Raw genomic sequence first — 25320 nt, forward strand, 5'->3', positions numbered from 1 at the left:
CTACGAAACGCAATTGGGGCAACTTACAACATTAAAAATAAACATTCCCTGACCATAATTCCCACCCACCCTTAAAATAGAATTAAACAAATTAAAATTAAAGCGCAATTAAAATTCACAATGATAAATAGTAGCTATAGCGAAGTCGGGTCAGAAGCTGGATTTCCTTTCTTTTGGTGGCCAGGAATTTATTCAAGAAAGGCCTGCCGGAAGAGATCCATCTTAGCGGCTTTCTTGAAGCTGTTAAAGGTGGTGATGTGACAGATCTCATCTGGCAGCCCTTCCATAGTCTGGGAGCGATAGCCGAAAAGGTCCTCTGGGTGGTCATAGACAATCTCATTCTTAAAGGCTGTAACAGATTCCTCCCAGAGGACCTGAGTGCACCGGGTGGATTATATGGGAGGAGGTGGTCCTGAAGATAGGCTGGACCAAAGCCATTTAGGGTTTTATTGGTAAGAACCAACACCTTGTACTGGGCCCAGAATCTAATGGGCAGCCAGTGAAGTGATCTTAAGATGGGTGATGTGCCTGAGACCAGTCTGGCTGCCATACTCTGTACTAGTTGAAGTTTCTGGGACAAGTGCAAGGGTAAGCTCCACGTAGAATGCATTATAGGAATCCAGACAGGAGGTTACCAGAGCATGTATTACGGTCTCAAGGTCCCTAACTTCCAGGGAAGGGTGCAGCTGGCATATCAGCTGAAGCTGACAGCAGGCCTTCCTAACTGTCGCATTTACCTCATTCGTCATCAGGAGCAACTAGTCCTGGAGCACCCCCAGACTGCGAACACAGCTCTTGGAGGAGAGTGTGACCCCTTCTAGGACTGGAGGTTGTATCCTGATGCCTGGGATTGGGACCATTACCGTGAGTACCTCCATTTTGTCTGGATTCAGCTTCAGTTTGTTTTCCCTCATACAGTCCATTGCTGCTTTAAGACAATCACTGAGAAGAGAGACACCATCTGAAGCCAAAGCTATAGGCTGAGACATAGAGAAATATATCTGAGTGTCATCAGAGTACTGATAACACCCCGCCCCTTGGGTGTTGGTTGCTAACACATCTCTTGGTTCCTTCCCAACCTAAGGCTTCACCAGATTTAAGAAAAATAGAGGATTTGTGTTTTGTAGATGGCAGATTGAGAAAAGAAAATTAAATCTAGGATTGAAAAGACCCATCTGCAATCACAATTGATGATTGTTGTGAATCATACATTAATTTTGTAAATGTGAATTTTTTTGGTGTGGTGGGGAGAGACCACTTGGTAAAATGGAAAGCTCAGTGTAGATGTCAGAAGGAGGTATATCTGCACAACAACCCAGTGAGGTAGAGAGTGGCTGGCCCAAGAGCACCTCAAATTAATGTTGTCACTTTCCAAAAATGCAGAAATGCTTTGGTGAATCAGCGGAGAAGTTCCTTCTGTCTCCTGCAAGATTCAGGAGGCAAGGCCTGGGAAACTGGAGAGAGAGATCTCTAGTTTGGGACATTAACAAAATTTGCCCAAGAAGTGGGAGGGGGACTGAGGGGATTCACAAGACTCATCTGGATGTGACGTGATTCATAAGACGTTAAAGAAATCCCACTCGAGTGTCCCCATCCCATCCCCCCAGGCTGCACCATTATGAGTCCCACAGTGGGGTTCAAGGCAGCTTGCTGTTTATTATAAACAGTGCAGATTAAAACCAATATGAGGACATAAATATACAAATTATTTTTTAAAAAATCAATAATCTTTAAAGTGATTAAAATTAGTTAAATACAAAGCAACACAGGATGCCATTGAAAGCCTATCACACTGAATTTTTAAAAGCATGAAGGAATAAGAATATCTTAATGTGCTGACAGAAGGACAAGAAGAAGGAGCCAACCTAGTCTCTCAAATGAGAAAGTTCCAAAGTCTGGGAGCAGTCACCGAGACAGCCTTGTCTCCTTGTTTTCAACCGTACAATCCTGAGAATGTGGTGGGGCAGAGAGAAGGACATCTCATTTTGGAGCAAGAAAAGCATGATCTTCTAAGAGGACATACATGAGGAAGGATTATGCAGGCCTGTAAAACTGACACATAAAAACTATTTTTAAAATTGACATTGATTTTATAGAATTTGGCATTCTAAATCCAAATCTAACCTCAGATTTGCTCCATCACATACAATTTTTCACAACATTAAGCACAGGCTGGCTGGCCATCTGTTGGGGATGCTTTGATTGTGATTTCCTGCATGGCAGGGGATTGAATTGGATGGCCCTTGTGGTCTCTTCCAACTATATGATTCTATGATTCTGCTGCTTTGACATTTTTATTTGTAGTACATAACTGAGTCGGAAATGACCTGAAGGCAGACAATAGCTAAAAATATTTATTTGGGGAGTAAAGAGTAAACAGTAAGAAAGAGGGTAAAGTCTTCCAACAGACTTTTAAAAACTTTTAATTCAATGATATGAAAGGAAAAAAATATGTTCAAAAGCACTAAAAGGAATTGCACTGGAACATCAGTGTCCACTCTTAAAACTGAGTAAAAACTGAATTATTGTTTTTTCATGGCAGGCCTCAATAATATTTGTCATTAAAGAAGTTTTGGGCTTCTCCCCTTTCAGCTCCAGGTCTGCTTTGAGGAGGGGGCTGTCTAATTTTCCCCAAAGGAGTGGGATCTCCTGGATCTGGGTCAGAGGACTCTCTAGATGGAAGTCAGGTTGGAGAATGATAGGAAGGTGGCCTCTCTGGGTAAGTAATCCTTTTGTCATTTTTTAATCTAACCTGAAAAGGATGTATTCCAGTCCTTGGTATTTGTCACTCTATTGTTGTCATGACTTTGTAGAAACAGACAGATGTGCCCTGCCCCCTGGACATGTGTCTTATGCCAAACTTGCTTGGCAGATTACCCTTTTTTCAGTGTCTTCCTTGCTGACATGAAACCTACAGAGTTAGGTCACTTATTGTCAAGAACTGTTATTTCACCCAGGAGTTCAGTGAACAAGTCTTCTGTATTGCAAACAGTAAAAACATTATTCAAGAAAAACCTTAGGTATTAACAGGAAGATATCTGAAGAAAAAGTGCCAACATCTACCAACACAGGCTTAACATTAACATTCCCTAGCCCTAAACTTCACAGGCTTCATATTAGTTAACTAATTAAAACATACAACCCTCCTCTCCCAATCCCATTGTTTCACCCAGCCCCCAATACAATTCTGTCCCCATCTCTACTTTCTGTTTCCCAACACACGACAGAGAAAATGCTCCCCCACACATCTGCACATTCCAGTGCCAGGCACCAAACACTGCTTTGAAACAGCACCCCATATGTCTACTACTATTACATATCTCATCATTTTCAGTCTAACTTAAACACTACCAAACTCATCTAGGACAGAATACCCCAAATTCTGACACTTGTAAAGTATTGTTGGGATGAAAAAATGCAATGCATAGATATAGGATGGAGGACACCTGGCTTAAGCAGACTACGTGTGAAAGGGATCTAGGAGTCCAAGTTGACCACAAGTTAAACATGAGTCAACAGTGCGATGCGGCAGCTGAAAAGGCCAATGGTGATTTTAGGCTGCATCAACAGAGGTATAGTGTCTAGATCAAGGGAAGTACTGGTGCCACTCTATTATGCTCTGGTCAGGCCCCACCTGGAATACTGTGTCCAGTTCTGGGCACCACAGTTCAAAAAAGATGTTGAGAAACTGGAGCATGTCCAAAGGAGGGCAACTAAAATGGTGAAGGGTCTGGAAACCATGCCCTGTGAGGAACAACTTAGGGAGCTGGCTATGTTTAGCCTGGAGAAGAATAGTTTAAGAGGTGATATGATAGCCCTGTTCAAATATTTGAAGGGATGTCATATTGAGGATGGAACAAGCTTGTTTTCTGCTGCTCCAGAGAACAGGATTTGGAACAATTGATGCAAGCTACAGGAAAAGAGATTCCAGCTAAACATTTTGGGGGGGGGGGATTTCCTGACAGTAAGAGCTGTTCAATAGTAGAACACACTCCCTCAGAGCGTGGTGGAGTCTCCCTCCTTGGAAGTCTTTAGTGGATGGCCATCTGTCAGGTATGCTTTGATTGAGAGTTCCTGCAAGACAGGAGGTTGGACTGGATGGCCCTTTTGGTCTCTTCCTACTCTATGATTCTAGGAAGACATAATCAAAGCACCCCCAACAGATGACCATCCAGTCTCTGTTTAAAGACCTACAAAGAAGTAGATTCAACCACACTCCAAGGGAGTGTGTTCCACTGTGAAACAGCTCTTGCTGTCAAGAGGTTCCTCCTAATGTTGAGGTGGAATTGTAAACTGATAGAGACTACGTAGTTTAGTATAAAGTGGTATAGAAATGTAAATGCTATTGCTATTGTTTTTTGTGGGGTTTTTGGGCTATGTGGCCATGTTCTAGAAAAGTTTCTTCGTGATGTTTCGCCAGCATCTGTGGCTGGCATCTATGGCTGACATTCTCTGATGATCCCAGCCACAGATGCTGGCGAAATGCCAGGAAGAAACTCTTCTAGAACATGGCCACGTACCCCGAAAACTCCACAAAAAAAATGGATGCCGGCCATGAAAGTCTTTAACTCCATGCTATTGCTATTGCTTTTCGTGTAGTTTGAATCCATTAATCTGGAGCAGCAGAAAACAAGCTTGCGGTATCCTCAGTATGACACCCATACCAATATTTAAAAAGGGCTATCATATCATCTCTTAACCTTCTCTTCTCCAGGCTAAACATACCCAGCTCCCTACATCTTTCCTCATAGTGCATGGTTTCCACATCTTTCACCATTTGGGTTGCCCTCCTCTGGACAGGCTCCAGCTTGTCAACGTCTTCTTTGAATTGTGGTTCCCTGAAATGGACACAGTTTACCAGGTGAGGCCTGACCAAAGCAGAATAGAGTGATACTGTTACTTGCCTTTATCTCGATACTATACTTCTATTGATGCAGTCTAGAATCTCATTGGCTTTTTTAGCTGCCACATCACACTGTTGACTCATGTTTAACTTGTGGTCTACTAGGTCTCCGAGATCCCTTTCACATGTAGCCGTGTTAAGCTAGGTGTCCCCCATCCTATATCTTTACATTTCATTTTTAATGCCTAAGTGCAGTACCTTACATTTCTCCCTTCTGAATTTCTGAAATTAATTTTGTTAATTTTGTCCCAGCTTTCTAATCTATTAAGATTATTTTATTATATTCTTTTGAATTTTGATCCTATCATGTATTTAGTCCCCTGGTGACACATGAACATTCCTCATTACAGCATCCTGCTAGACCAAACCTGAAAACTAAATAGAATGATATAATAATAATGATGATGATAATCTTTTTTTATATCTCGCCTACTCCGATTAGGATCTAACTAGAGTTAGAGAGAGAGGAATGAGAAGACATGACACATGAGTGTTCCTTACAACAATTCTGCTGTGTGGGCCAAGATATGGAATGAAACCTTGAAGGAAAAACCCACGGGCCAAACCTCAGACTAAAATAGACCGATATTCCATGAGTTAAGATTTAATCAGAATAATGTTTAACTGATAAGTTACTGGAAAAACAGCAAAATTACACTAGATCTCATCCTGCTCTCTGTTGCCATGAGGGGATTTTCTAGATCCCCTAAATGGGTGACCCACAAGAACTATGAAGGGAACTGCACCCCATCCCCATTTTTTCTCCCCAGAAACTGGGCTTGAGAGGAATCACTATATCTGATCTCAGAGACAATAGAAATCTGGGCATCCAGGCTCTGATTCAAGTCCAAGAGCACACCCAGGCTGTGAACTTGAGATTTCAGTGAGAGTGTAACTCCATCCGCCACAGGCTGAATCCCTATTCCCACCTCTAAAGAAGGAAACTCAGTAGCACTCTGAGGCAGTGTATTCCATTGTCAAACAGGAAGTTCTTCATCATGTTTAAGTGGAGTCTTTTTTCCTGTAATTTGAAGCCATTGCTCTGTGTCCTAGTCCCTGGAGCAGCAGAAAACAAGCTTCAAACTTCCCTTCAAATATTTAAACATAGATATCATGGCATCTCTTACTCTTCTCTTCTCCAGGCTAAACATATCCAGTTCCCTAAACCAGTTTTCATAGGTCTTGGTAGTTTCCAGATCTTTCACCATTTTGGTCACACTCCTCTGGACACGTTTCAGCTTGTCAACATCCATTTTGAATTGTAGTGCCCAGAACTGGACACAGTTTTCCAGGTGAGGAACTGACCAAAGTAAAATAGAATGGAACTACTATTTACCTTGATCTAGACACTATGCTTTAATTAGCCCCTTATGCCAGTGGTTCTCAAACTTTTTACCCTTGTGGCCCCCTTTACATGTACAAGTGGATTTTGTACATCCCCACCCCCTCAACTGGTAGCAAAGACATTTTGTTTGATTAGTGTGCATATTTTCATTCACACATTCATGTGTATTCATATTTTGGTATTTTATAAGGAAATAACTTTGTTCAAATTAGAACAGTTTTATTTAAATAAATCCAGTGCTTAATGCATGTAACTTTTTATACATACTGTCTCAAAACAATATCACACTGCACTGTTATAGTGCTGCTATTCCACTTTAACTGCTATAGCTGCCACCTGTGTAATCCTGGGATTTGCAGTTCAAAGAGGGACATTTAGACTTCTCCGTCAGAGACCTCATAGACTTCAGTAAGTTACAAACCTTAGGATTCCGCAGGAGGCAGCTACCCTAGTTTAAATGAAATAATAGTGCTATAAAGGCAGAAAGTGTATAATGCAAATATTTTTTTAAAAAAGAGATGAAGCATGTGACTAAGTGTGTATGTGTCTGTGTGTGCATGTCAAAGACAATTTATGTGTGGGACTGTGAGTATTAATATATCTGATGGAAAGAGTCAGAAAGAGAGCATTACTGAATTTGAATGTGTGTGTGAGTGAAAGAGTGTTGATGTGTGCATATGTGAGAATTGGCATGTGCGCGAATGTGAGTACAATCTATGAATGAGTGTCTGAGACCCTGACGTGGGACTATGTGTGTAAGAATTAGCTGTCTAAGAAGGTGTGAGGGAGAAAGCAAGCAAGAAAATGCAAACAGCTGAGAATGTGTGTGTGCATGCATATGAGTTAGAGAGAGGCTTATGTTTCTATGGCTCAGGTCCACATTATTTGGCAGACCATTTCTCCTGGTATGAACCTGCCTGGACTCTGAGATCCTCTGGAGAAGCCCTTCTCTCCATCCCAACACCTTCACAAACACGTTTGGTGGGGACACGAGAGAGGGCCTTCTCAGTGGCTGCCCCTAGACTCTGGAACTCCCTGCCCAGGGATATAAGAACGGCTCCCTCCTTGATGGCTTTCCGACGGCAGGTGAAGACCTACCTGTTCAAACAGGCATTTAAGGAATCACTATAAGAACAGGCAGGAATGTTGGACTAATTTAATCATTCTGTTTAATGCATGTCATTTATCTATTTATTTTTAAAATGTTTAAATAGTACTTTTTGTTTGTTTTTTGTTTTTTAATTGCTGTGAAGCCGCTCTGAGTCCCAGTCCTGGGAAAAGAGCGGGATATAAATAAATAAATAAATAACTTATGTGTATCACATACAAAAAGATAAGGAATCCTGTGTTGAGATTGAAAGAAATTCCTCTTGGAGAAATGAATTAACAGGTCAGATAATTGGTGTAAATCAATTCCCGTGAGAGTAAGTGTGTGAAAGGAAAAGAACGAGAGAAACATTATGAGAGTCTGAGAAACTGAGTGTACATAATGATGATGATGATGATGATGATGATAATGATAATAATAATAATAGGATTTATTTATATGCCGCCCAATCACTTGGAATCCGGGCAGCTTACACCAGAGGGGATAATAGACAGTATTATTATGATAGTGCTTGGCAGGCAGAGAAACAGGGCCTCTCTGAAGCTGGCTCTAATGTGCCTTCAAATCTCTGAGCAGACACAGTAATTGAGCTTGTAGCAGTGTCTTGTCCCAAGAACTGGGGCAGTGTTGGGACAGATAGAGGAAGAAGAAGCAGTGGCACAGGCTGGTCCCTTCCAGAAGCCATCATCCAGTGAGCTTTCCTGCTCTACTACTACTCCTTCCTCAGGCAGAGGCAGCTGTTCCAGGATGAGGGAAATCTGGCTTAACAACAGTACACATGAAAGAGATCTGGGAGTCCTAATAGACCACAAGTTGAACATGAGTCAATGATGTGATGTGCCAGCTAAAAAGCCAATGGGATTCTAGGATAATAGTGTCTAGATCAAGAGAGGTAATGGTACCACTGTATTCTGCTTTGGCCAGGCCTCACCTGGAATACTGTGGCCAGTTTTCGACACCAAAATTCAAAACAGATGTTGACAAGCTGGCACATATCCAGAGGAGGGGACCAAAATGGTGAAAGCTATGGAAACCATGCCCATTTAGGAATGACGTAGAAAGCTGGTAATGTTTAGCCTGGAGAAGAGGAGGTTAAGGGGTGATATGATAGTCCTGTTTAAATATTGATGGCATACTGAAGATGGAGCAAGTATGTTTTATGCAACTCTAGAGAGTACGACCTGAAGCAATGGATTCTTTTTTAACATTAGGATGAGCGTCTTAACAGTAAGAGCTGTTCAGTAGTAGTGGAACAGTTGTAGATATGTGATTTTGAACTCTGCTGTTGGGATGCCAGTTGTGAAACAGTTGGTCTGTAGCCTCCAGACGGGTTTTTTACGTCACACGGCTGCCTCACCTCTCCCACAGCTGAGTTAATTGAGTATGAACTTTTTGTGCACTTTGAACTGAGTTTACAGCAACTGAGGGAAAGTGGGAGGGGAGTAGGAAAGATAAACTTTTGGAGTTTTTTTTTCTTTCAATCAGGAAAGGATCGGGAAAAGGAAAATTTTATGAAGTCACCTTTGGTGTTATAAGAAACAAGAAAGCATCTTGTGGAGACAGAGGAGTCTGGAAATCACAAGTGTCAAAAACAATGAGAAACCTGTCAAAGATAAAGAACAACTAATCTTCTGCTTCTCTTAGTGCAGATATTTTTCAACACTTGACCTCATAGTAAAATCACAAAGGGAAAGGAAAAGTGAAGTGTTTAGCCTATGAGAAAATACTGAAACATAAATTGCATTTAAGAGTCCACATCACAGTCCAAATGGGGGACAAATCATACAGATGCATGGAATGTGGAAAGAGCTTTCATATCAGTGGAAACTTGAAAGTACATCAAAGAACCCACACAGGTGAGAAGCCATATATATGCATGGAATGTGGAAAGAGCTTCACTGTCAGTGGAAACTTGAAAGTACACCAAAGAACCCACACAGGGGAGAAGCCATATAAATGCATGGAATGTGGAAAGAGCTTCTCTCATAATCACAGTTTACTTTCACACCAAAGAATTCACACAGGGGAGAAGCCATATAAATGCATGGAATGTGGAAAGAGCTTCAATCAGAGTAGAAATCTATGGTCACATAAAAAAATTCATGCAGAGGAGAAACCATATAAATGCACAGATTGTGGAAAGAGCTTCTTTTATAGTCACAATTTGCGTTTGCATCAAAGAACCCACACAGGGGAGAAACCGTATAAATGTACAGAATGTGGGGAAAGCTTCAGTATGAGCAGTAGTGTCACTACACATCGAAGAATCCACACGGGGGAGAAACCATATGAATGCAAGGAATGTGGAAAGAGCTTCCGTATTAGTGGAGCTCTGACAGCTCACAAAAGAACCCATACAGGAGAGAAACCATATAAATGCTTGAATTGTGGAAAGAGCTTCAGTAGGAATGAACATCTCCGTGCACATCGGAGGACCCACACGGGGGAGAAACCATATAAATGCATAGAATGTGGAATGAGCTTCAGTGATAGTGGCACATATAGCAAACATCAAAGAATTCATACAGGAGAGAAGCCATATAAATGCATGGAATGTGGGAAGAGCTTCAGTGAGAGTGGTCATCTGACTGTTCATCAAAGAACCCACACAGGGGAAAAACCATATAAGTGCTCTGAATGTGGAAAGAGCTTCAGTCGGAGTGAACATCTCAATTTACATTGGAGGACCCACACAGGTGAGAAACCATATAAGTGCATGGAATGTGGAAAGAGCTTTAGTGGGAGTGGACATCTGACTGTTCATCAAAGAATTCACACAGGGGAGAGACCATATAAATGCATAGATTGTGAAAAGAGCTTCTCTCATAGCCAAAGTTTACTTTTACATCAAAGAATCCATACAGGGGAGAAATCATATAAATGCATGGAATGTGGAAAGAGTTTCACTCGGAATGAACATCTACGTTCACATCAGAGGATCCACACAGGAGATAAACCATATAAATGTATGGAATGTGGAAAGAGCTTTTCTCATAGTCAAAGTTTACATGTCCATCGAAGAACCCACACAGGTGAGAAACCATATAAATGCATGGAATGTGGAAAGAGCTTCAGTGATAGTGGCTCATATAGAAAACATCAAAGAATTCACACAGGGGAGAAACCATATAAATGCATGGAATGTGGAAAGAGCTTCTCTCTTAGTCAGAGTTTACGTTTACATCAAAGAATTCACAGGAGAGAAACCGTCTGAATATATGGAATATGAAAAGAGCTTCAGTGTGAACAGTAGTGTCACTACGCATCAAAGAATCCACACAGGAGAAACCATATAAATACATAGAATGTGGAAAGAGCTTCAGTGATATTGGAACATATAACAAACATCAGATAACTCACACACGTTCAAAATCATATCAAGACTTGGAATGTGAAAACTTGACTCTAATGAACAAAAAAGCAGGGAGTGGTGGATGCTTTTTACAAATGCTGGAATGCCCCAACTATTCATTAACCTCTAGTTATGGACCCATAGTGCTTTTGCTGCATCTTTCTGCTGGGGAGGAATGTATTCAGGAGGGGACAGGAAGCCCCCTCCTGAAGAGACAAGAATCTCTTCTGATGTAAAATGTGCAAGATAAGACTTTTGAAAAACCTTTTCATATGGCAAAACGTGTTTCTATGTAGGGGTCAGTGAGCTAGGTAAGGCACTGTTTAACATTTATAGGACTCTAAGGGTGATCACTAATCATAATTTGTTGCTACATGCCTTCAGTCAGCTGTGATTTATAGTGACTGTCCTAGGATTTTCTTGTCTAAAATAATCAGATGTTTGCCTTCCTGTAAGGCTGAGAAAGTATGACTTGCCCAAGGCTTCCCAGTGGGTTTCCTTGGTTGAGTGGAGATTTGAACTCTGGTCTCCCAAGCCCTAGTTGAATGCTGAAACCACTAAAGCACATTGTCTCCTTATAAACTAAAAACTAAAAGGCTTGAAAGTACAAACCAGGCTTCCAGTCCCAAACTACCAATATATCAGTCTTCATGCTACAAAACCTGGTTTTTATGTGCCTACAATTTAATATAGTGTACCTATCATGGTGTTTCTTGGCAAGATTTATTCAGAGAAGAATTATTATTGCCTTTCTGTAAGGCTGAGAGAGTGGGACTTGTCTAAGGTCACCCAGTAGTCTTCATGGCTGAGTGAGGATTTGGACCTGGTGTCCTGCAGTAATAATAATACTAATACTACTACTACTACTACTACTACTACTAATAATAATAATAATAATAGAGATTATTTATATATAGCCCATCACTGAAACTACGGTACCATGCTAGTTCCAAAACTACAGATGCCTTGTTGCCTTTGCAACAGAATGTTAACACCTTCTCAAGGATAGTTGCGGAAAACACAATTGCTGAAGTTAACATCGCAGTCAGGATGGTATAGCGGTTTTGAGTGTTGAACTACCACCCCAGGACACCAAGGTTTTTTAATTATTATTATTATGAAAGAATTTATTAAACATATCAAAATTATGTCATCCCAACAAAAACATCCATAACACAACACAAAAAGGAAACACATATATACATTTTTAAAAAAATCCCTAATACCTGTCATGAATCCCTTTTATTCATGCATTTATTCATTTAGGGATTCATGCCATAAGGGTTATAGGTTTAGGATAGTAGAGTTAAGATGGATTTGATTTATAGTTGGTTTAAATATAAGACTTAGTTATTAGAAGGTACTAGAAAGAGGTAGAGTGTTTGCTAAAGAATGTGCTTGCTTGTTAAGGTTGGAATGTGGGGGAGTTACCCTTCCAGCAGAGGCTTGGTCTCCAAAGGGCTAGAGACTGGTCTCTGTGATGGGAAGGGGAACATAGAGAGTTTTAAATATATATGTTGTTAAGTTTAATATTAATTAATCCTGTTGTGGCTCTAAGATCTAGAGACCAAGGTCACAGGTGCAGTGGGTGAAATAAAGCTGTCTGAGAGCTTGTTTTGAGAGTTTTACCAGAAGGCTGGACAGGAGGACATTACATCAACACAAGCGGGAATCCATCACTGCGCGGGAAAGAGATGTCCAATTAATGTGCTTTATTGTTTAATGGGGTGGGGTTAGTTCATAGGGTTATAAAAACAATATGTTTATACTTTCTTTCATTCCTGACAAAAAAGTCACTTCTATTGCATGTATCTTCTTCTTCAATAAAAGCTGTTCCTTTTTCAAAGTACTGCCTTTTGTGTTGCAAGAGGGGCTGCAATTTAACAGCTAAGAAATTAATACAATATTTTAAGATCACGTACATTCATTTATTCCAAAGAATATTTCAAATAGCCCTAACAATAAAAACATACACCTTAGAAAGATTCATTCATAACCCCTTCTTCTATTGATCACCTTCTTCCTCATCTATCTCTATCCTTTTTCCATTCCCCTACCTTATTCTTCCTTCCTTCCTCCTCCTACTCCACATATTCCTTCTCTCTTTCATTTCATCCTTCTCCATCTACTCCCTGCTCATCCCCTCTTCACTTACTCTTTTCTTCATACACCTTCACTCACTTCTTCATACACTTCCCTTTCCTTCTTACACTTTCATATGCCCTCTCAGTCATCTTCTTTCATCTACATTACCAACTACCATACCACCTTCTATCTGCCAGCATATTTCTGTCTCCTCTTTCTTCTTGACTTTCTTTAAATCCCTCTTGCTTCCTTGAGCTCCATCTGTTGTCATGTAAAAAAGACCTTCCCCCAAGCCTCATTCTGTTTGCTTGTTTGTTTCCCCTATTAACTCTAAAAAATAGATGTCCACAAATCCATTGGCGGTGTGATGAATATACCTATTAGAATATAATCTATTCTAATCTGTTTTTTAACTTTAAATCAACAACAAAATTATTTTTAAGCATATTTATTATTATTCATTTAACATATCATAAAAAGAACAAGTACCATGCGCCTGTGCCATATACGCTTTTCAGTTTATGTTGAAGCCCAGTGTGAAAAGAATGAATGGCCTGCTGCGAGCATGAGCCCATTATATTCAATGGGGTTCGAGCATATGCATTTTGATCTCCCGCATCCATAATAGTCCACAATGACAATGTACTAAACATGTATTACACTTACACTATTATACTAACTTACATAACATATTAAGTTACCAAACTATCATACATTCGCTACTTTCACCACTTCCTCATCCACATCTTCTTGGCATTTATCTCATTTCTTTTCAGGCTTATACCATCTCTTTCCGTAGGAAATATGTACGTTTATGTTGTTTATATACCATCTCTTTACTATTTGTATTATTATTCAACACTGTTTAACTTCTAAGCATTTTAATCTTCTATTTCTAAACATTTGTCATCTTCTGTTTCTAGACTACTATATACTGTAACAAACAATTAATCTAACATCACTATATTTCCTCATTCCTGTTTTTTAAGTATATCACAACTTTATCCCAGTCTTCTATGAATTTTTCATTGTTTTGATTTTGTATGAATCTTGTTAATTTGTCCATTTCCATAACATCTAATAATTTTGACATCCAATCATTTAGTGAAGGTATTATCTCTGTGTATACCATTATTGCTGGCACTATGATATAGAATAAAATTCTATCATGTTTTCTTTCACTTTGTTGGTCTATTATGTTCAGCAGAAAGGTTTCCGGCTTAAACTGTAAATTCTCTTGTAATATTACGTTCATTGTATGATGTATTTTCTCCCAGTATTTTCTAACTTTATTACAAGACCACCAAATCTGGAAAGGGGTTCTCTGCTCTTTCCCACATTTTCAACATCTGTTTGAACAGTTACCATAAATCTTACATAATTTTTCTGATGTCAAGTACCACATAAAATATATTTTATAATAGTTCTCTCTTAAGTCTTGACACACAGTATGCTTCATTCTCCTGTTCCACATTATCTCCCATTGTTCTAGAGTAAAATGTATGCAATTTTTCTAGTTCAGAAATAGATGTTTCTATATCCCTCAACTTTATATCCATTAAGTATCTTTCTCTTAGCTGTCTATACAGGAACCAACTATACTGATTCCCACTTTCTCTTAGTTCTTCTAAGGATTTTAAACCTGATTTTAAGCCGAGAGTGCCCATGCCGGCTTCAAGGAGCCTCCGAAGGCCCCTTAGAAGCCAGCGCGGGGCTGCAGGCTTCCCAGGCCTCCAGGGGCCTGGGAAGCCTTCAGCCCTGTGCCAGCTTCTAAGAGGCCTTTGGAGGCCCCTTGAAGCCGGCGCGTGTGCTCTTGGGGCTGCCGGCTTCTCAGGCCCCTGGAGGCCTGGGAAGCCTGCAACTCCGCGCCAGCTTGTGCTTGCACGGCCGGCTGCCACCTTCTCAGGAGGAGAGGTAGCCTTATACGGTGAGTATAAGCTAAACTCTACCCCAACTTAAAAAAGTTGGGGGTCGTCTTATACGCCTGATTGTCTTATACACCGGAAAATATGGTACTGAAATACTTATTTCTTTTTCTTAATCATAAAATAAATAGGCATGGAACACAAATTATAATCCTGCCCCTTCCAATCTTAATAGGCTTTTCTTCTCCAATTGAAATCATTCCTTTACCCAATTAAGGCATGAAACTTCATAAGAATATTTTTAAATTTGGAAATGAGCCCCCCCTCCCGTTCCCTGTTAATTTGACAGTGTATCCAAAGGGATAAGACTAGATAGCAGAAGAGAGTCTCTTCAGTGGCAGAAAAATAAACATAAATTGAGCAGCAAAATAGAAGGAGTGGTACTGAATCATAGAAGAGATCCCAAGGGCCATCCAGTCCAACCCCCTGCCATGCAGGAAATCTCAGTCAAAGCATCCCTGACAGATGGCCATCCAGCCTCTGTTTAAAGACCTCCAAAGAAGGAGACTCCACCACTCTCCGAGGAAGGAGTGTGTTCCACTGTCGAACAGCCCTTACTTGTTAGGACTTTCCTCCTAATGTGGAATGTCTTTTCCTGGACCTTGCATCCATTGTTCTGTATTCTACTCCCTGGAGCGGCAAAAAACAAGTTTGCTCCATCCTCAATGTGATACCCCTTTTAATACTTAAACAGAGCTATCATGTCACCTCTTAACCATGTTTTTCCCAGATTAAACATACCCAGCTGTCTAAGTCCTCATAAGCATGGTTTCCAAGCCCTTCACCATTTTGGTGGCCCTCCTTTGGGCACACTCCAGTTTCTCAGCATCCTTTTTGAATAGTGGACACATTATTCCAGGTGAGGCCTGACCAAGGCAAAATAAAGTGGCACTATTACTTCCCTTGATCTAGACATAATACTTTTATTGATGCAACCTAAAACTGAATTGGCCATTTTAGCTGCCACATCACACTGTTGACTCATGTTCAACTTGTGGTCTACTTGGACCCTTTCACTCGTAGTTTCATTCAGCCAGGTGTCCCCCGTCCTATATCTATGCATTTTCATTTTTTCTACCTAAGTGCAGTATCTTCCATTTTTCCCTGCTGAAGTTCATTTTGTGAAGTTTTGGCCCAGCTTTCTAATCTATTCGGGTCATTTTGAATTTTGATCCTGTCCTCTGGGGTATTAGCTGCTACTCCTAATTTGGTGTCATCTGCAGATTTGCTAACTATGCCCTCTGTTCTTTCACCAAGTCATTGATAAAGATGTTGAATAACACTGGGCCCAGGACAGAACTGTGTGGGACCCCACGGGTCACTTCTCTGCAAGATGAAAAGGAGCCATTGTTGAGCACCCTTTGGGTTCGGACAGTGAATACATACATATTAGCTCAAAATGCAAACCTGCACACAGTTGCTTTTGAAAAATTATTTCAGATACAAATACAAATGTGTTCTCAGGGGGCGAGATGGTAATCCTTTGCTGTTGTTCCACCCCCCTCAGAACTGGGCTCCCATTCCAGACCCCCTGGGAGTAATTCCCAGTCTCCCTGGAAGATATCCTAGAGGGGATCCCCAACAAGTTCACCAGGGAGGGAGAAAGCCTGCATGTTCGACCGAGTTCTTCAACAGTCTGGACTTATGGCTCAGTGTACTTGGGAGATAGGCATTCATAGGGCCTTTGTGGAGAACAAGCAAAATGCAGCAAGTCAAGAAGCAAGCCTACAAGTTTCACAGAGCTCTTCAGCCGCCCAGAGAGAAGCGAACAGGCAATGGAAGATTTTGTGGGAGAGGGGAATGGGGTATGTATGTAGTGTTCCCTTGTTTAGCCAGTCCAGAGTCTTTGCTTTGGTTCTTTAGAGTAGAAAAGAGGGCAGCTGAAAAGCTTGCAGACAGGAAGACACTGGGGAGACCCAGCCCCCTTATGCTTTACAGTCATAGAATAAAATCATAGAGTTGGAAGAGACCCCAAGGGCCATCCAGTCCAACCCTTTGCCATGCAGGAACTCTCAATTAAAACACCCCTAACAGATGGTCACCCAGCTTACTAATTAAAAGATAAGGTCCTGCATTTCGTCCTGAATTTCTTTTGCTGGAGTAAGATCGGGAGGAGGGGGGTGGGAGATTTAAAATGGTTCTTTTTGGCGTCTAGAGAGAAGGGTTTATTTTGCCAATCTCCATTCTCTGATCTCTCCACCTCAATTGTGCTCTTACCACTGTTACTGTTTTCAGATTCCCATTTTTACCATTCTGGTTGTTTACTATTAGTGTGAGCTAATTGGTGATCATTAGCAGACATTAATCCTATTTTGCCTTAGCCTCCCAGCCTGAGGCCGGCCATCAGCACAGAACAATATACATGCAAATCATTCCTGCATTCCCAGGCTCTCACCAGGGACGTAGCCAAGGGGGGTTCTTGGGGTCCGGACCCCCCCCCCTTCCGTTAGAAAAATGAATGGTGTGTGCTGCTGCACTGCCGCACCCAAGCCCCATTATAATGGTGGCACTTAGTCTGGACCCCCCTTCCTAAAATCCTGGCTACGTCCCTGCTCTCACAGTATATATACACCCACTTTTTCCAGGCAAGCATTCTCTGAAGATGCCAGCCACAGATGCTGGCGAAACATCAGGAAGAAACTCTTCTAGAACATGGCCACATAGCCCGATAAACCCACAAAAAACCATGGATGCCGGCCATGAAAGCCTTCGACTTAAATGGAAATTAATGGCTGCAGACTTAGTCCAATAAGTGCTGTCATAGGTTCTGCCTCAAGGAGGCCACAGCAAAGGAGCGAGCAACACACAGGATGGGAACCAGCACCCATTGAGGCTTTCTAGTCTGTTTCCAGGTCTGAGTCTGAAATTGCCTCACCAGCCAGACCACCAAATTCCAGAGAACTGATTGGTTGAAGAGAGTGGTACAGTCACCTTCCAGGTTCTTTATCCACTGATTCAAACATCCATGGCTTGAGAATATATTTTATTTATACCCGTTTTTTGTCTGGACAATCAAAGCGGCGTAAAGTTAAAATGAAAACAATACATACCCAATATTTCCCGCAAAAAGCATACCTTGATTTTGTCATTTAATATAAGGGACTCCGTTTTACTACACAGTTGTTTTTAATGGGACTTGAGCACCCATGGATTTTGGTATCCACAGGGGAACCTGGAAATAAACTTCAGCCCAGGGCTCACTTGAATATAGTGTTTTAAGCAATAGAGCTATGACTCTGGAGACCCACGTTCAAATCCTGGCTTGGCCACAGAAACCTACTGGGTGACCTCAGGCAAGTCGCATGCTGTCAGCCTCAGGGGAAGGCAATGGCAAACCACCTCTGAGCAAATCCTGCCAAGAAAACTCTGTGATAAGATTGCCATAAGTTGGAAACAACTGGAGGACACACAACAATGATTGCTTGAAGAGGCTTTGGGGAAGTCTGAGAAGTTTTCCAGGTGAGATTCTGCTTGAGGTTGGCTTGCTTTCTAAATTCTCTGCTTATCTGCACATTCAATAAAAGTTTGATCTTGGTGACTTTCTTGTGGCTCAAGTTAGACTTCTGAGCAAAAGATGCAGAAAAAGGAGCTCCAGGCAGGAGTTCCCAGTTCCCACATCAGGGCTGGCTGAACTGTGACAAGGTAAGGAACAAGCCTCTGGGCTCCACAGGACTCTTCCACAGGCTGGATATGAAGCAAAAGGTGGAGAGTGGTGGTGGCCAGGTTTCCAGAAGGCAGGAAGGGACAGTTGACATTAATGCCATTACATTAGAACACAAACCTGCTAATAGCAACTTCCTGACTCTCACAGTTTGTGTTCTAATTTAAATATCAAAGTAAAGTATTGATTTCAGGGAACTTGTGTGTTGTGTGCCTTCAAGTTGTCTGCCTTACAGTGACCCGAAGGCTATGGGGTTTTCTTGGCAAGATTTGTTCACATAGGGGGTTTGCTGAGGCTGAGAGAGTGTGACTTGCCCACGGTCACCCAGTGGGTTTCATGGATGAGTGGAGAATCGAACCCTTGTCCCCAGAGTCATAGTCCAATGCTCAAACCACTACATCACACTGGCTTTCTTGGGTAACTTAGCCATGTGTATTTATTTTTCTGCCGGAAGAGTTTCAACAGTTGAATACGCTCTCTGAATTCAAAACAGCATCAAAGACAGTCTCTTCTGGCAGGCATACCCAGATTTTTAAATAGTGATGTTTTAAAACGTGGATTATTTTAATATCTGTACACCTTGTCCTTTTAAATTGATTTGCATTTTAATTGATGTGATTTAACTGATATGGTGTGCCTATTAATTGTTGTCCCCTGCCTCGATTCATGGGGAGAGTTGGGTAAAAAATATGAATAGAATCATAGAGTTGGAAGAGACCCCAAGGGCCATCCAGTCCAACCCCCTGCCATGCATGAAATCACAATCAAAGCATCCCCGACAGATGGCCATCCAGCCTCTGCTTAAAGACCTCCAAGGAAGGAGACTCCACTACACTCCGAGGGAGTATATTCCACTTTCAAACAGCCCCTACTGTCAGGAAGTTCCTCCTAATGTTAAGGTGGAATCTCTTTTTCTGTAGCTTGCATCCATTGCTCTGGGTCTTGTTCTGTGGAGCAGAAGAAAACTCTCTTCTGCTCCCTCCTCAATATGACATCCCTTCAGATATTCAAACAGAGCTATCATATCACCTCTTAATCTTCTCTTCTCCAGGCTAAACTTCCCCAGCTCCCTGAGCCGTTCCTCATAGGGCATTAGAAAAATATAGGAAAGCTAATGGTTCATGTTTTCTTGTTTGCTGCTTAACTAGATAATAATAAGAAGCTGCTTGCCAAAACGTCAGTGTGTTGACACGTGAAATGCTCTGTTAACCAGAATTTGCTGAAGGAAAGGGATATGAACTTTTGTTGAGCTTTTATGTCTCCCATCTGTCTGGTTTCTGTAGACTCTTTTTGACCACAGGGCTAGCCAGACTTCAACGCTTGCACCATTAGCATTAGTTTGTATCAGCAACTTAGGTTTTACTGTATATACTCATGTATAAGTCTAGAAATTTAAGTTAAAATAAATATCCCAAAAACCTGAGTCAACTTATCCATAAGTACTGTATCTTAAGATTTATTTTAAAAAAGAAAGATCCCTGGTGACAGGCAAGAGTATAATCTGTCCTGGAAGTACCCCACCACCAACACCCCTACACATCCATCCATCCAGCCTTTAGTGTGAGCACAAAAGGTTATGCCTGCCGGAATCTTGTTAGTTCTTTGGCAATGTTTTCTTTTGCTTCATCTTTTAGATCCTATGCTATATGCCCCTAAGTTTTACCCTCAACTTAGCCATGGGTCATATCAAAATCCATAGTTTTAGCCCCCAAATTTGCCCTTGACTTATACATGAGGTCGACTTATAATCGAGCATATACGATACTTCCTGTTTTTTTTTTTGCAAAGCTCTTGCAAGTGATTATATCCATATAGAGATGTCACTTAGAAAGAGAGAGAGAGCTATAGGCAACAGAATGGTAAGATGTGCCTTATATGGAATGTATGGCAGGGGCTGAATGTGAAGCCCAGCCTGCTGTTGTTTTAATGTTATAAAAACATTAATCAGTTTGGAGCTCTTAGGCTCTGGAAATGTGAGTCTTCAGATGAATAAAATCTGTTTTCCATTCCAACCTTGGGCCTTGATTTCCAGTTATTTGCACCCTATATCTGCAACACAACAACAAGGATAAACAAAGAATTCTCACCCACCCAGCCACCCACCCAATTTATGGTATTATGAGAGATAAGGAGCAGAGTGGAGAAGGGGAATAATAATAATGCCCCAGCTCCACTCCTTTCCTCTCTTCTCCTAGTACCATAAATTGGATGGGCAGATAAGAATTGTTTGTGTATCCTTGCTGGTTCACCTCCATCCCTGCCTGACCCAAGTGCTGTGTCTCCCTCTTGGCACCAACTTCCCTGTGAGAAGGCAGGGAGCAAGCCTACAGGTTTCACCAAGTTTTTTGTGGGTTTTTCGGGCTATGTGGCCATGTTCTAGCAGAGTTTCTTTCAGATGTTTCGCCAGCATCTGTGGCTGGCATCTGTGGCTGACATTCTCTGAAGAACATGGCCACATTGCCCGAAAACCCACAAAAAACTATGGATGCCATCAGCACAGAACAATACACATGCAAATCACTCCTGCATTCCCAGGTTCCCACAGTATATATACACCCACTTTTTCCAGGCAAGCATTCTCTGAAGATGCCAGCCACAGATGCTGGCGAAACATCAGGAAGAAACTCTTCTAGAACATGGCCACATAGCCTGATAAACCCGCAAAAAACTATGAATGCCGGCCGTGAAAGCCTTCGATTTCACCAAGTTCTCTCAGCCTGGAGAAGAAGCAGAGAAGACTCTGGGGGGTTAACATGTCTCCAAGGGTGCTTTTCTTTCTGCCCCTCACAGGTGGAAAGGGAGGCAGATTGGAGGATTACAGGATTAAAGTCCCCCAAGAGTTGAAGGGAACCGAGTTCCACCTCCCAGGGAGGCAGGCAACGTGCCACTATGGGAAGTGGAAGGTGAAAGAGGGAAACCTGTGGTGGGGAAGAGTTCCCACTAGAGCTAGGAGTGAGAAAGGGAAACTGGTAAAGGAAGGGTGACCAGAAGTCTCCTTTTCCAGCACACATCCTCCATTTCAGCGTTCTTTCCAGGAGGAATTCCAAAATGTCCTCCATTTTGAGCAAGACAAAGAAGCATGCAGTTTACACTTGCATTGGTGTTTTGATCTTCTATTGGGTCATGTCCTCCATTTTGTGGTTCCTTGTCCGCCTTTGTGGGGAGGACACTGGCCACCCTGGGTCAAGAGGGCCCCATTTTGGGTGATGGGAAGCCATCCCCAAATGGGCGTTGCTGGGGAGGGGGAAGAAATGGAAAAAGAGGCCCCATTTAGAGATCATAGCTGCATGGGGGGGGGGGTAGGACAGGTTTAATGCCACCCCCTGGAACAGAAAGACAAACCCCACCAGCACCAGTCATCCCAGCGCTCCCTTCTCCAGCCTGCCAGGCCTTTCCCTCCTCCCCACCCTGGGGTTGCACAGAGGGGAGACTCTTGCTATGGGAGAGAGGCTAGTGTGCCTATTGGGAAGAGCAACAGGAGCATGGATCTCTTTTTGGGCTCCTGGAACTAAGAGCATAGAATCATAGAGTTGGAAGAGGCCACAAGGGCCATTCAGTCCAAACCCCGCCATGCCTCACTCTCCCGTGCTCCCCCCCCCCAATATATATATAAATACATGTGTGTGTGTGTGTGTGTGTATATATATATATACACACTCTCTCTGTATCTGGGACCCTCCTGGGAGGTTTGCAGGGAGAGGGACCTTCCTCCTCCTCTGGGTCCTCCAAGCAGCGAGTTCCAATTCCTAGAGAGGCGGAGGAGAAGAGTGGCGCGCCTTCTGATCTCACTTCCGGTGCGGGGGGAGGGAGACTAAGAGACCCTTTCTGGATTTGTTGGGGGGGGGAAGGGAGGCTGGAGAGGAAGCAGGTAATGGAGGGGAGGGGGCTCCCTTCTCTTTCGCCCCAAAAGACCCCTCCCTGGAGGCTCCCCCCTCTCTCAGGGGTCTCCAGGGGGCCCCAGTTCAAGGGGAATGAGAGCCTCCTTGCTGGCTGGGAGGGGGTCTTTCTTGGGGCTGAAAGGGGGCTCTTCTGACCAGAATGCCCAGAACTGGCAGGGAATGCGGCTTCAAAGGGGAGAAGGGAGAGGTTGGGGATTGTGGGGGGAGAGAATAAGGAGACACCCCCGGGCTCCATGTTCCTAGAAAAGGGGGACAGAGGGGAGCCCTTGAGTTTTCTTGGGGGAGAAGAAGGGAAGAGGCTGATGGAGGGGGGAGGAGGAGGAGGAGGAGGAGGAGGAGGGAGTTAGGCTCCAAACCTGGGGGGGGGGGTCTTGTGGAGGGAAAAGAGGGGGGGAGAAATGTGAAGTCCTCCCCCAATACTTCCTTGCTTCAAGGAGCCTTCTAGTTCCCTCTGCAGAACTGTGACAGAGATGGGGCAGGAGAGAGAAAGGGGAACCATCAGGTCGAAGTTAAGGCACTCTGATACAGTGTATTAGATACTGAAGAGCAAAGTCGGAGGTTGGATGGATGGCCATCTGTTGGGGATGCTTTAATTGAGAGCTAATGCACGGCAGAATGGGGCTGGACTAGATGGACCTTGCGGTCTCTTCCAACTCTAGGATTCTATGAAGACATACAACTGAGCACCAAAGTCATTGTTGTATTCCCAATGACCGTGTGCGGATGTGAGAGCTGCATAGTGAAGGAAGCAGACAGAAAGAAAACCAACTCATTTGAAATGTGGTGCTGGAGATGCATGCTTAGGGTCCCATGGACAGCCAAGGAGACAAACACATGGGTTCTTGAACAGATCAGACCAGGGCTCTCCTTGGAATCAAAGATGATCCAGTTGAGACTACAGTCAGCCATTGTTATACACAGATTTTTTTATACATGGATTCAAGCATCCATGGTTTGAAAATGTTAAAAAAAAAACCACATAGATTTTAAATATCAAACTTTGATTTTCCATTTTTATAAGGGGCACCGTTTTGTTATGTCATTATATTTAATGGGACCTGAGCATCCACATATTTTGTTATCCACAGGAGATCTTGGAGCCAAATCCCAGCTTATAACAAGGGTTCACTGTATTGTACTTTGGCCACAGCCAGAGAAGGCAGGGATGACTAGGAAAAAAAATAATGCTAGGAAAGGTAGAGGGTAGAAGAAAGAGAGGAAGAACGCAAACAAAGTGGATAGACTCGATTAGAGGGGACTATGGGCAAGGGCTTGCAGGATCTGAGCAGTGGAAGATAGGGATTCCTGGAGATGTCTCATCCACAGGGTCCAATTAATTTTCTCCCTCCAGAGCCCCCTCTTTTACTATTCCTTGTCCTTTAAGCTTCATTCTCTGCCCTTCATGGCCATGCTGGCCCCCATGGCGTTCTATAATAGTTCCCCCAGGAAAGACCCCTCCCAGCCCGATCCAACCAACCAGCAAAGATATTCTCTGTGAGCCCCCTTTTCCAAATATTTATGCCCCACAGAATGAGAGTGCCTGGCAGCTGGAGGAGCCTCAAAGGGGGCCTTCTGGAGGTGAGAGAAAGAGAATCTCCTGGCTTCCCCTCTCCCACTATAAACAAACATTTATCATCATAGTCTCTTTCCCTTCAGAAGACCCCTTTACAGAAGAGCCTTGAAGGGAGGTTTTGCAGAGGAGAGAAGACATAAGGGGGGGGGGGGTTCCTTGCTTCCCCTCTCCTACCTCAACCCCTTTACAGAAGGGCCTCAAGGGGGTGACTTGGGGGGGGGGGAAGAGAAGAGGGGATTTCCTTGCTTTCCCCCCACACCCTCAACCCAACATTCATAATAAGAATAATAGGCTTCCCTACAGAAGATTCCTTTACAGAAGGTTCTTGAAGAGCGGTTTTTGTAGAGAGGGAGGAGAAGGAGGGATTTCCTGGCTTCCCCCTCCCAGCCCCAACCTCAGTTTAGTTATTTTGTCCTCTAGGAAAAGGTTTAGGTTTGATTTGCTCTCAACCATTAGGTTGTCTTTCTAGTGGTCCATGGAAGATGGCATGAACATGTGCACATGTGAAACCGCTTCCTTTGTACCTTCTGCAGGTGGTCAGAGGTCCAGAATTGGCCTGGCTGGTCTTCAAATGGAGAGAGGAGAGTCTCCACTGAATTTTTCTTCCATGGAAGACGCTGCAGGAAAGAAGCCCTTGGAACAGGTTAACCGTGAACTCTTTTGTGATGGAGCCATTGGGAGGGTTCTGCAACAGAGGCTCCCAAGTGGTTGATAACCAAGGGCAGAGGGATTTCCCCCTCCCAGAGTATTGTTCAATTCTCCTCCAGTGAACTGAATCCTTGGTGTGCCAATCTGGTATGCAGTAAGTGGTCAGATACCATCCTCCATCTTGCAATGGTTTAGTTGATCAGTGTTGCCTGCCATCCCCTCCCCAGCCAATCTCTCTTCTTTGCAATGGAACCATTGGAAGGGAACAAAGGGTTCCAAATGATTGATGCCCAGGGCAGAAGTATATCCTAGGATATCCCTGAAGTGAACAACCCTTCACTTGTGTGCTCCTGCATAGCAGGGGGGTTGGACTGGATGGCTCTTCCAAGTGCTAAATAATATCTCCCTTCACATGAGAAATCTAGTTTATCAGAGACCAAGATTGTGATCTTGCCTTTCCCCACATGCACTATTCTTTCTTAAGAGAAGATCCCTCCCTCCAGTCCATCTGCCTTGGTCCAGTCCTCAGAAGGAGAGAAGAACTGATGGATGTGATCCCCTTCCCCACCACCATTCCCTTCTCCTTTTGTGTCATGTCTTTAGGTTGTAAGCCTGAAGGCAGGGAACCGTCTTATTAAAAATAATAATTGTAAGCTGCTCTGATAGCCTTTAGGGCTGAAGGGTGGGGTATAAATACCATAATAAAAAAAATTAAAAGATCCAGGGAGTTAAAGAAAAAAGATGAAGGAATAGCCAAACATGTCCTACTCCATCTGTATTCTGATGCGATCTAATAATATTGGCAGTACACCATCTGTTTT

The 25320-nt window shown here is 42.8% G+C and overlaps 1 protein-coding gene across 1 annotated transcript; it reads left to right on the top strand.

Annotated features, from left to right (window-relative positions):
- Nucleotides 1-756: 756 nt before the first annotated feature.
- LOC149320397 (uncharacterized) lies at nt 757-10668 on the top strand. The gene is made up of 3 exons (XM_089501538.1): nt 757-864; nt 2593-2719; nt 8842-10668. Exon 3 carries the CDS (start codon nt 9125-9127, stop codon nt 10568-10570), a length of 1446 nt encoding a protein of 481 aa, XP_089357664.1. The 5' UTR covers nt 757-864; nt 2593-2719; nt 8842-9124; the 3' UTR covers nt 10571-10668.
- Nucleotides 10669-25320: the final 14652 nt, after the last annotated feature.

Source organism: Sceloporus occidentalis, unplaced genomic scaffold (genome assembly GCF_023333645.1).
Source record: "Sceloporus occidentalis isolate IW3139 unplaced genomic scaffold, rSceOcc1.0.p SCAF_1, whole genome shotgun sequence".
Taxonomy (NCBI): Eukaryota; Metazoa; Chordata; class Lepidosauria; order Squamata; family Phrynosomatidae; genus Sceloporus; species Sceloporus occidentalis.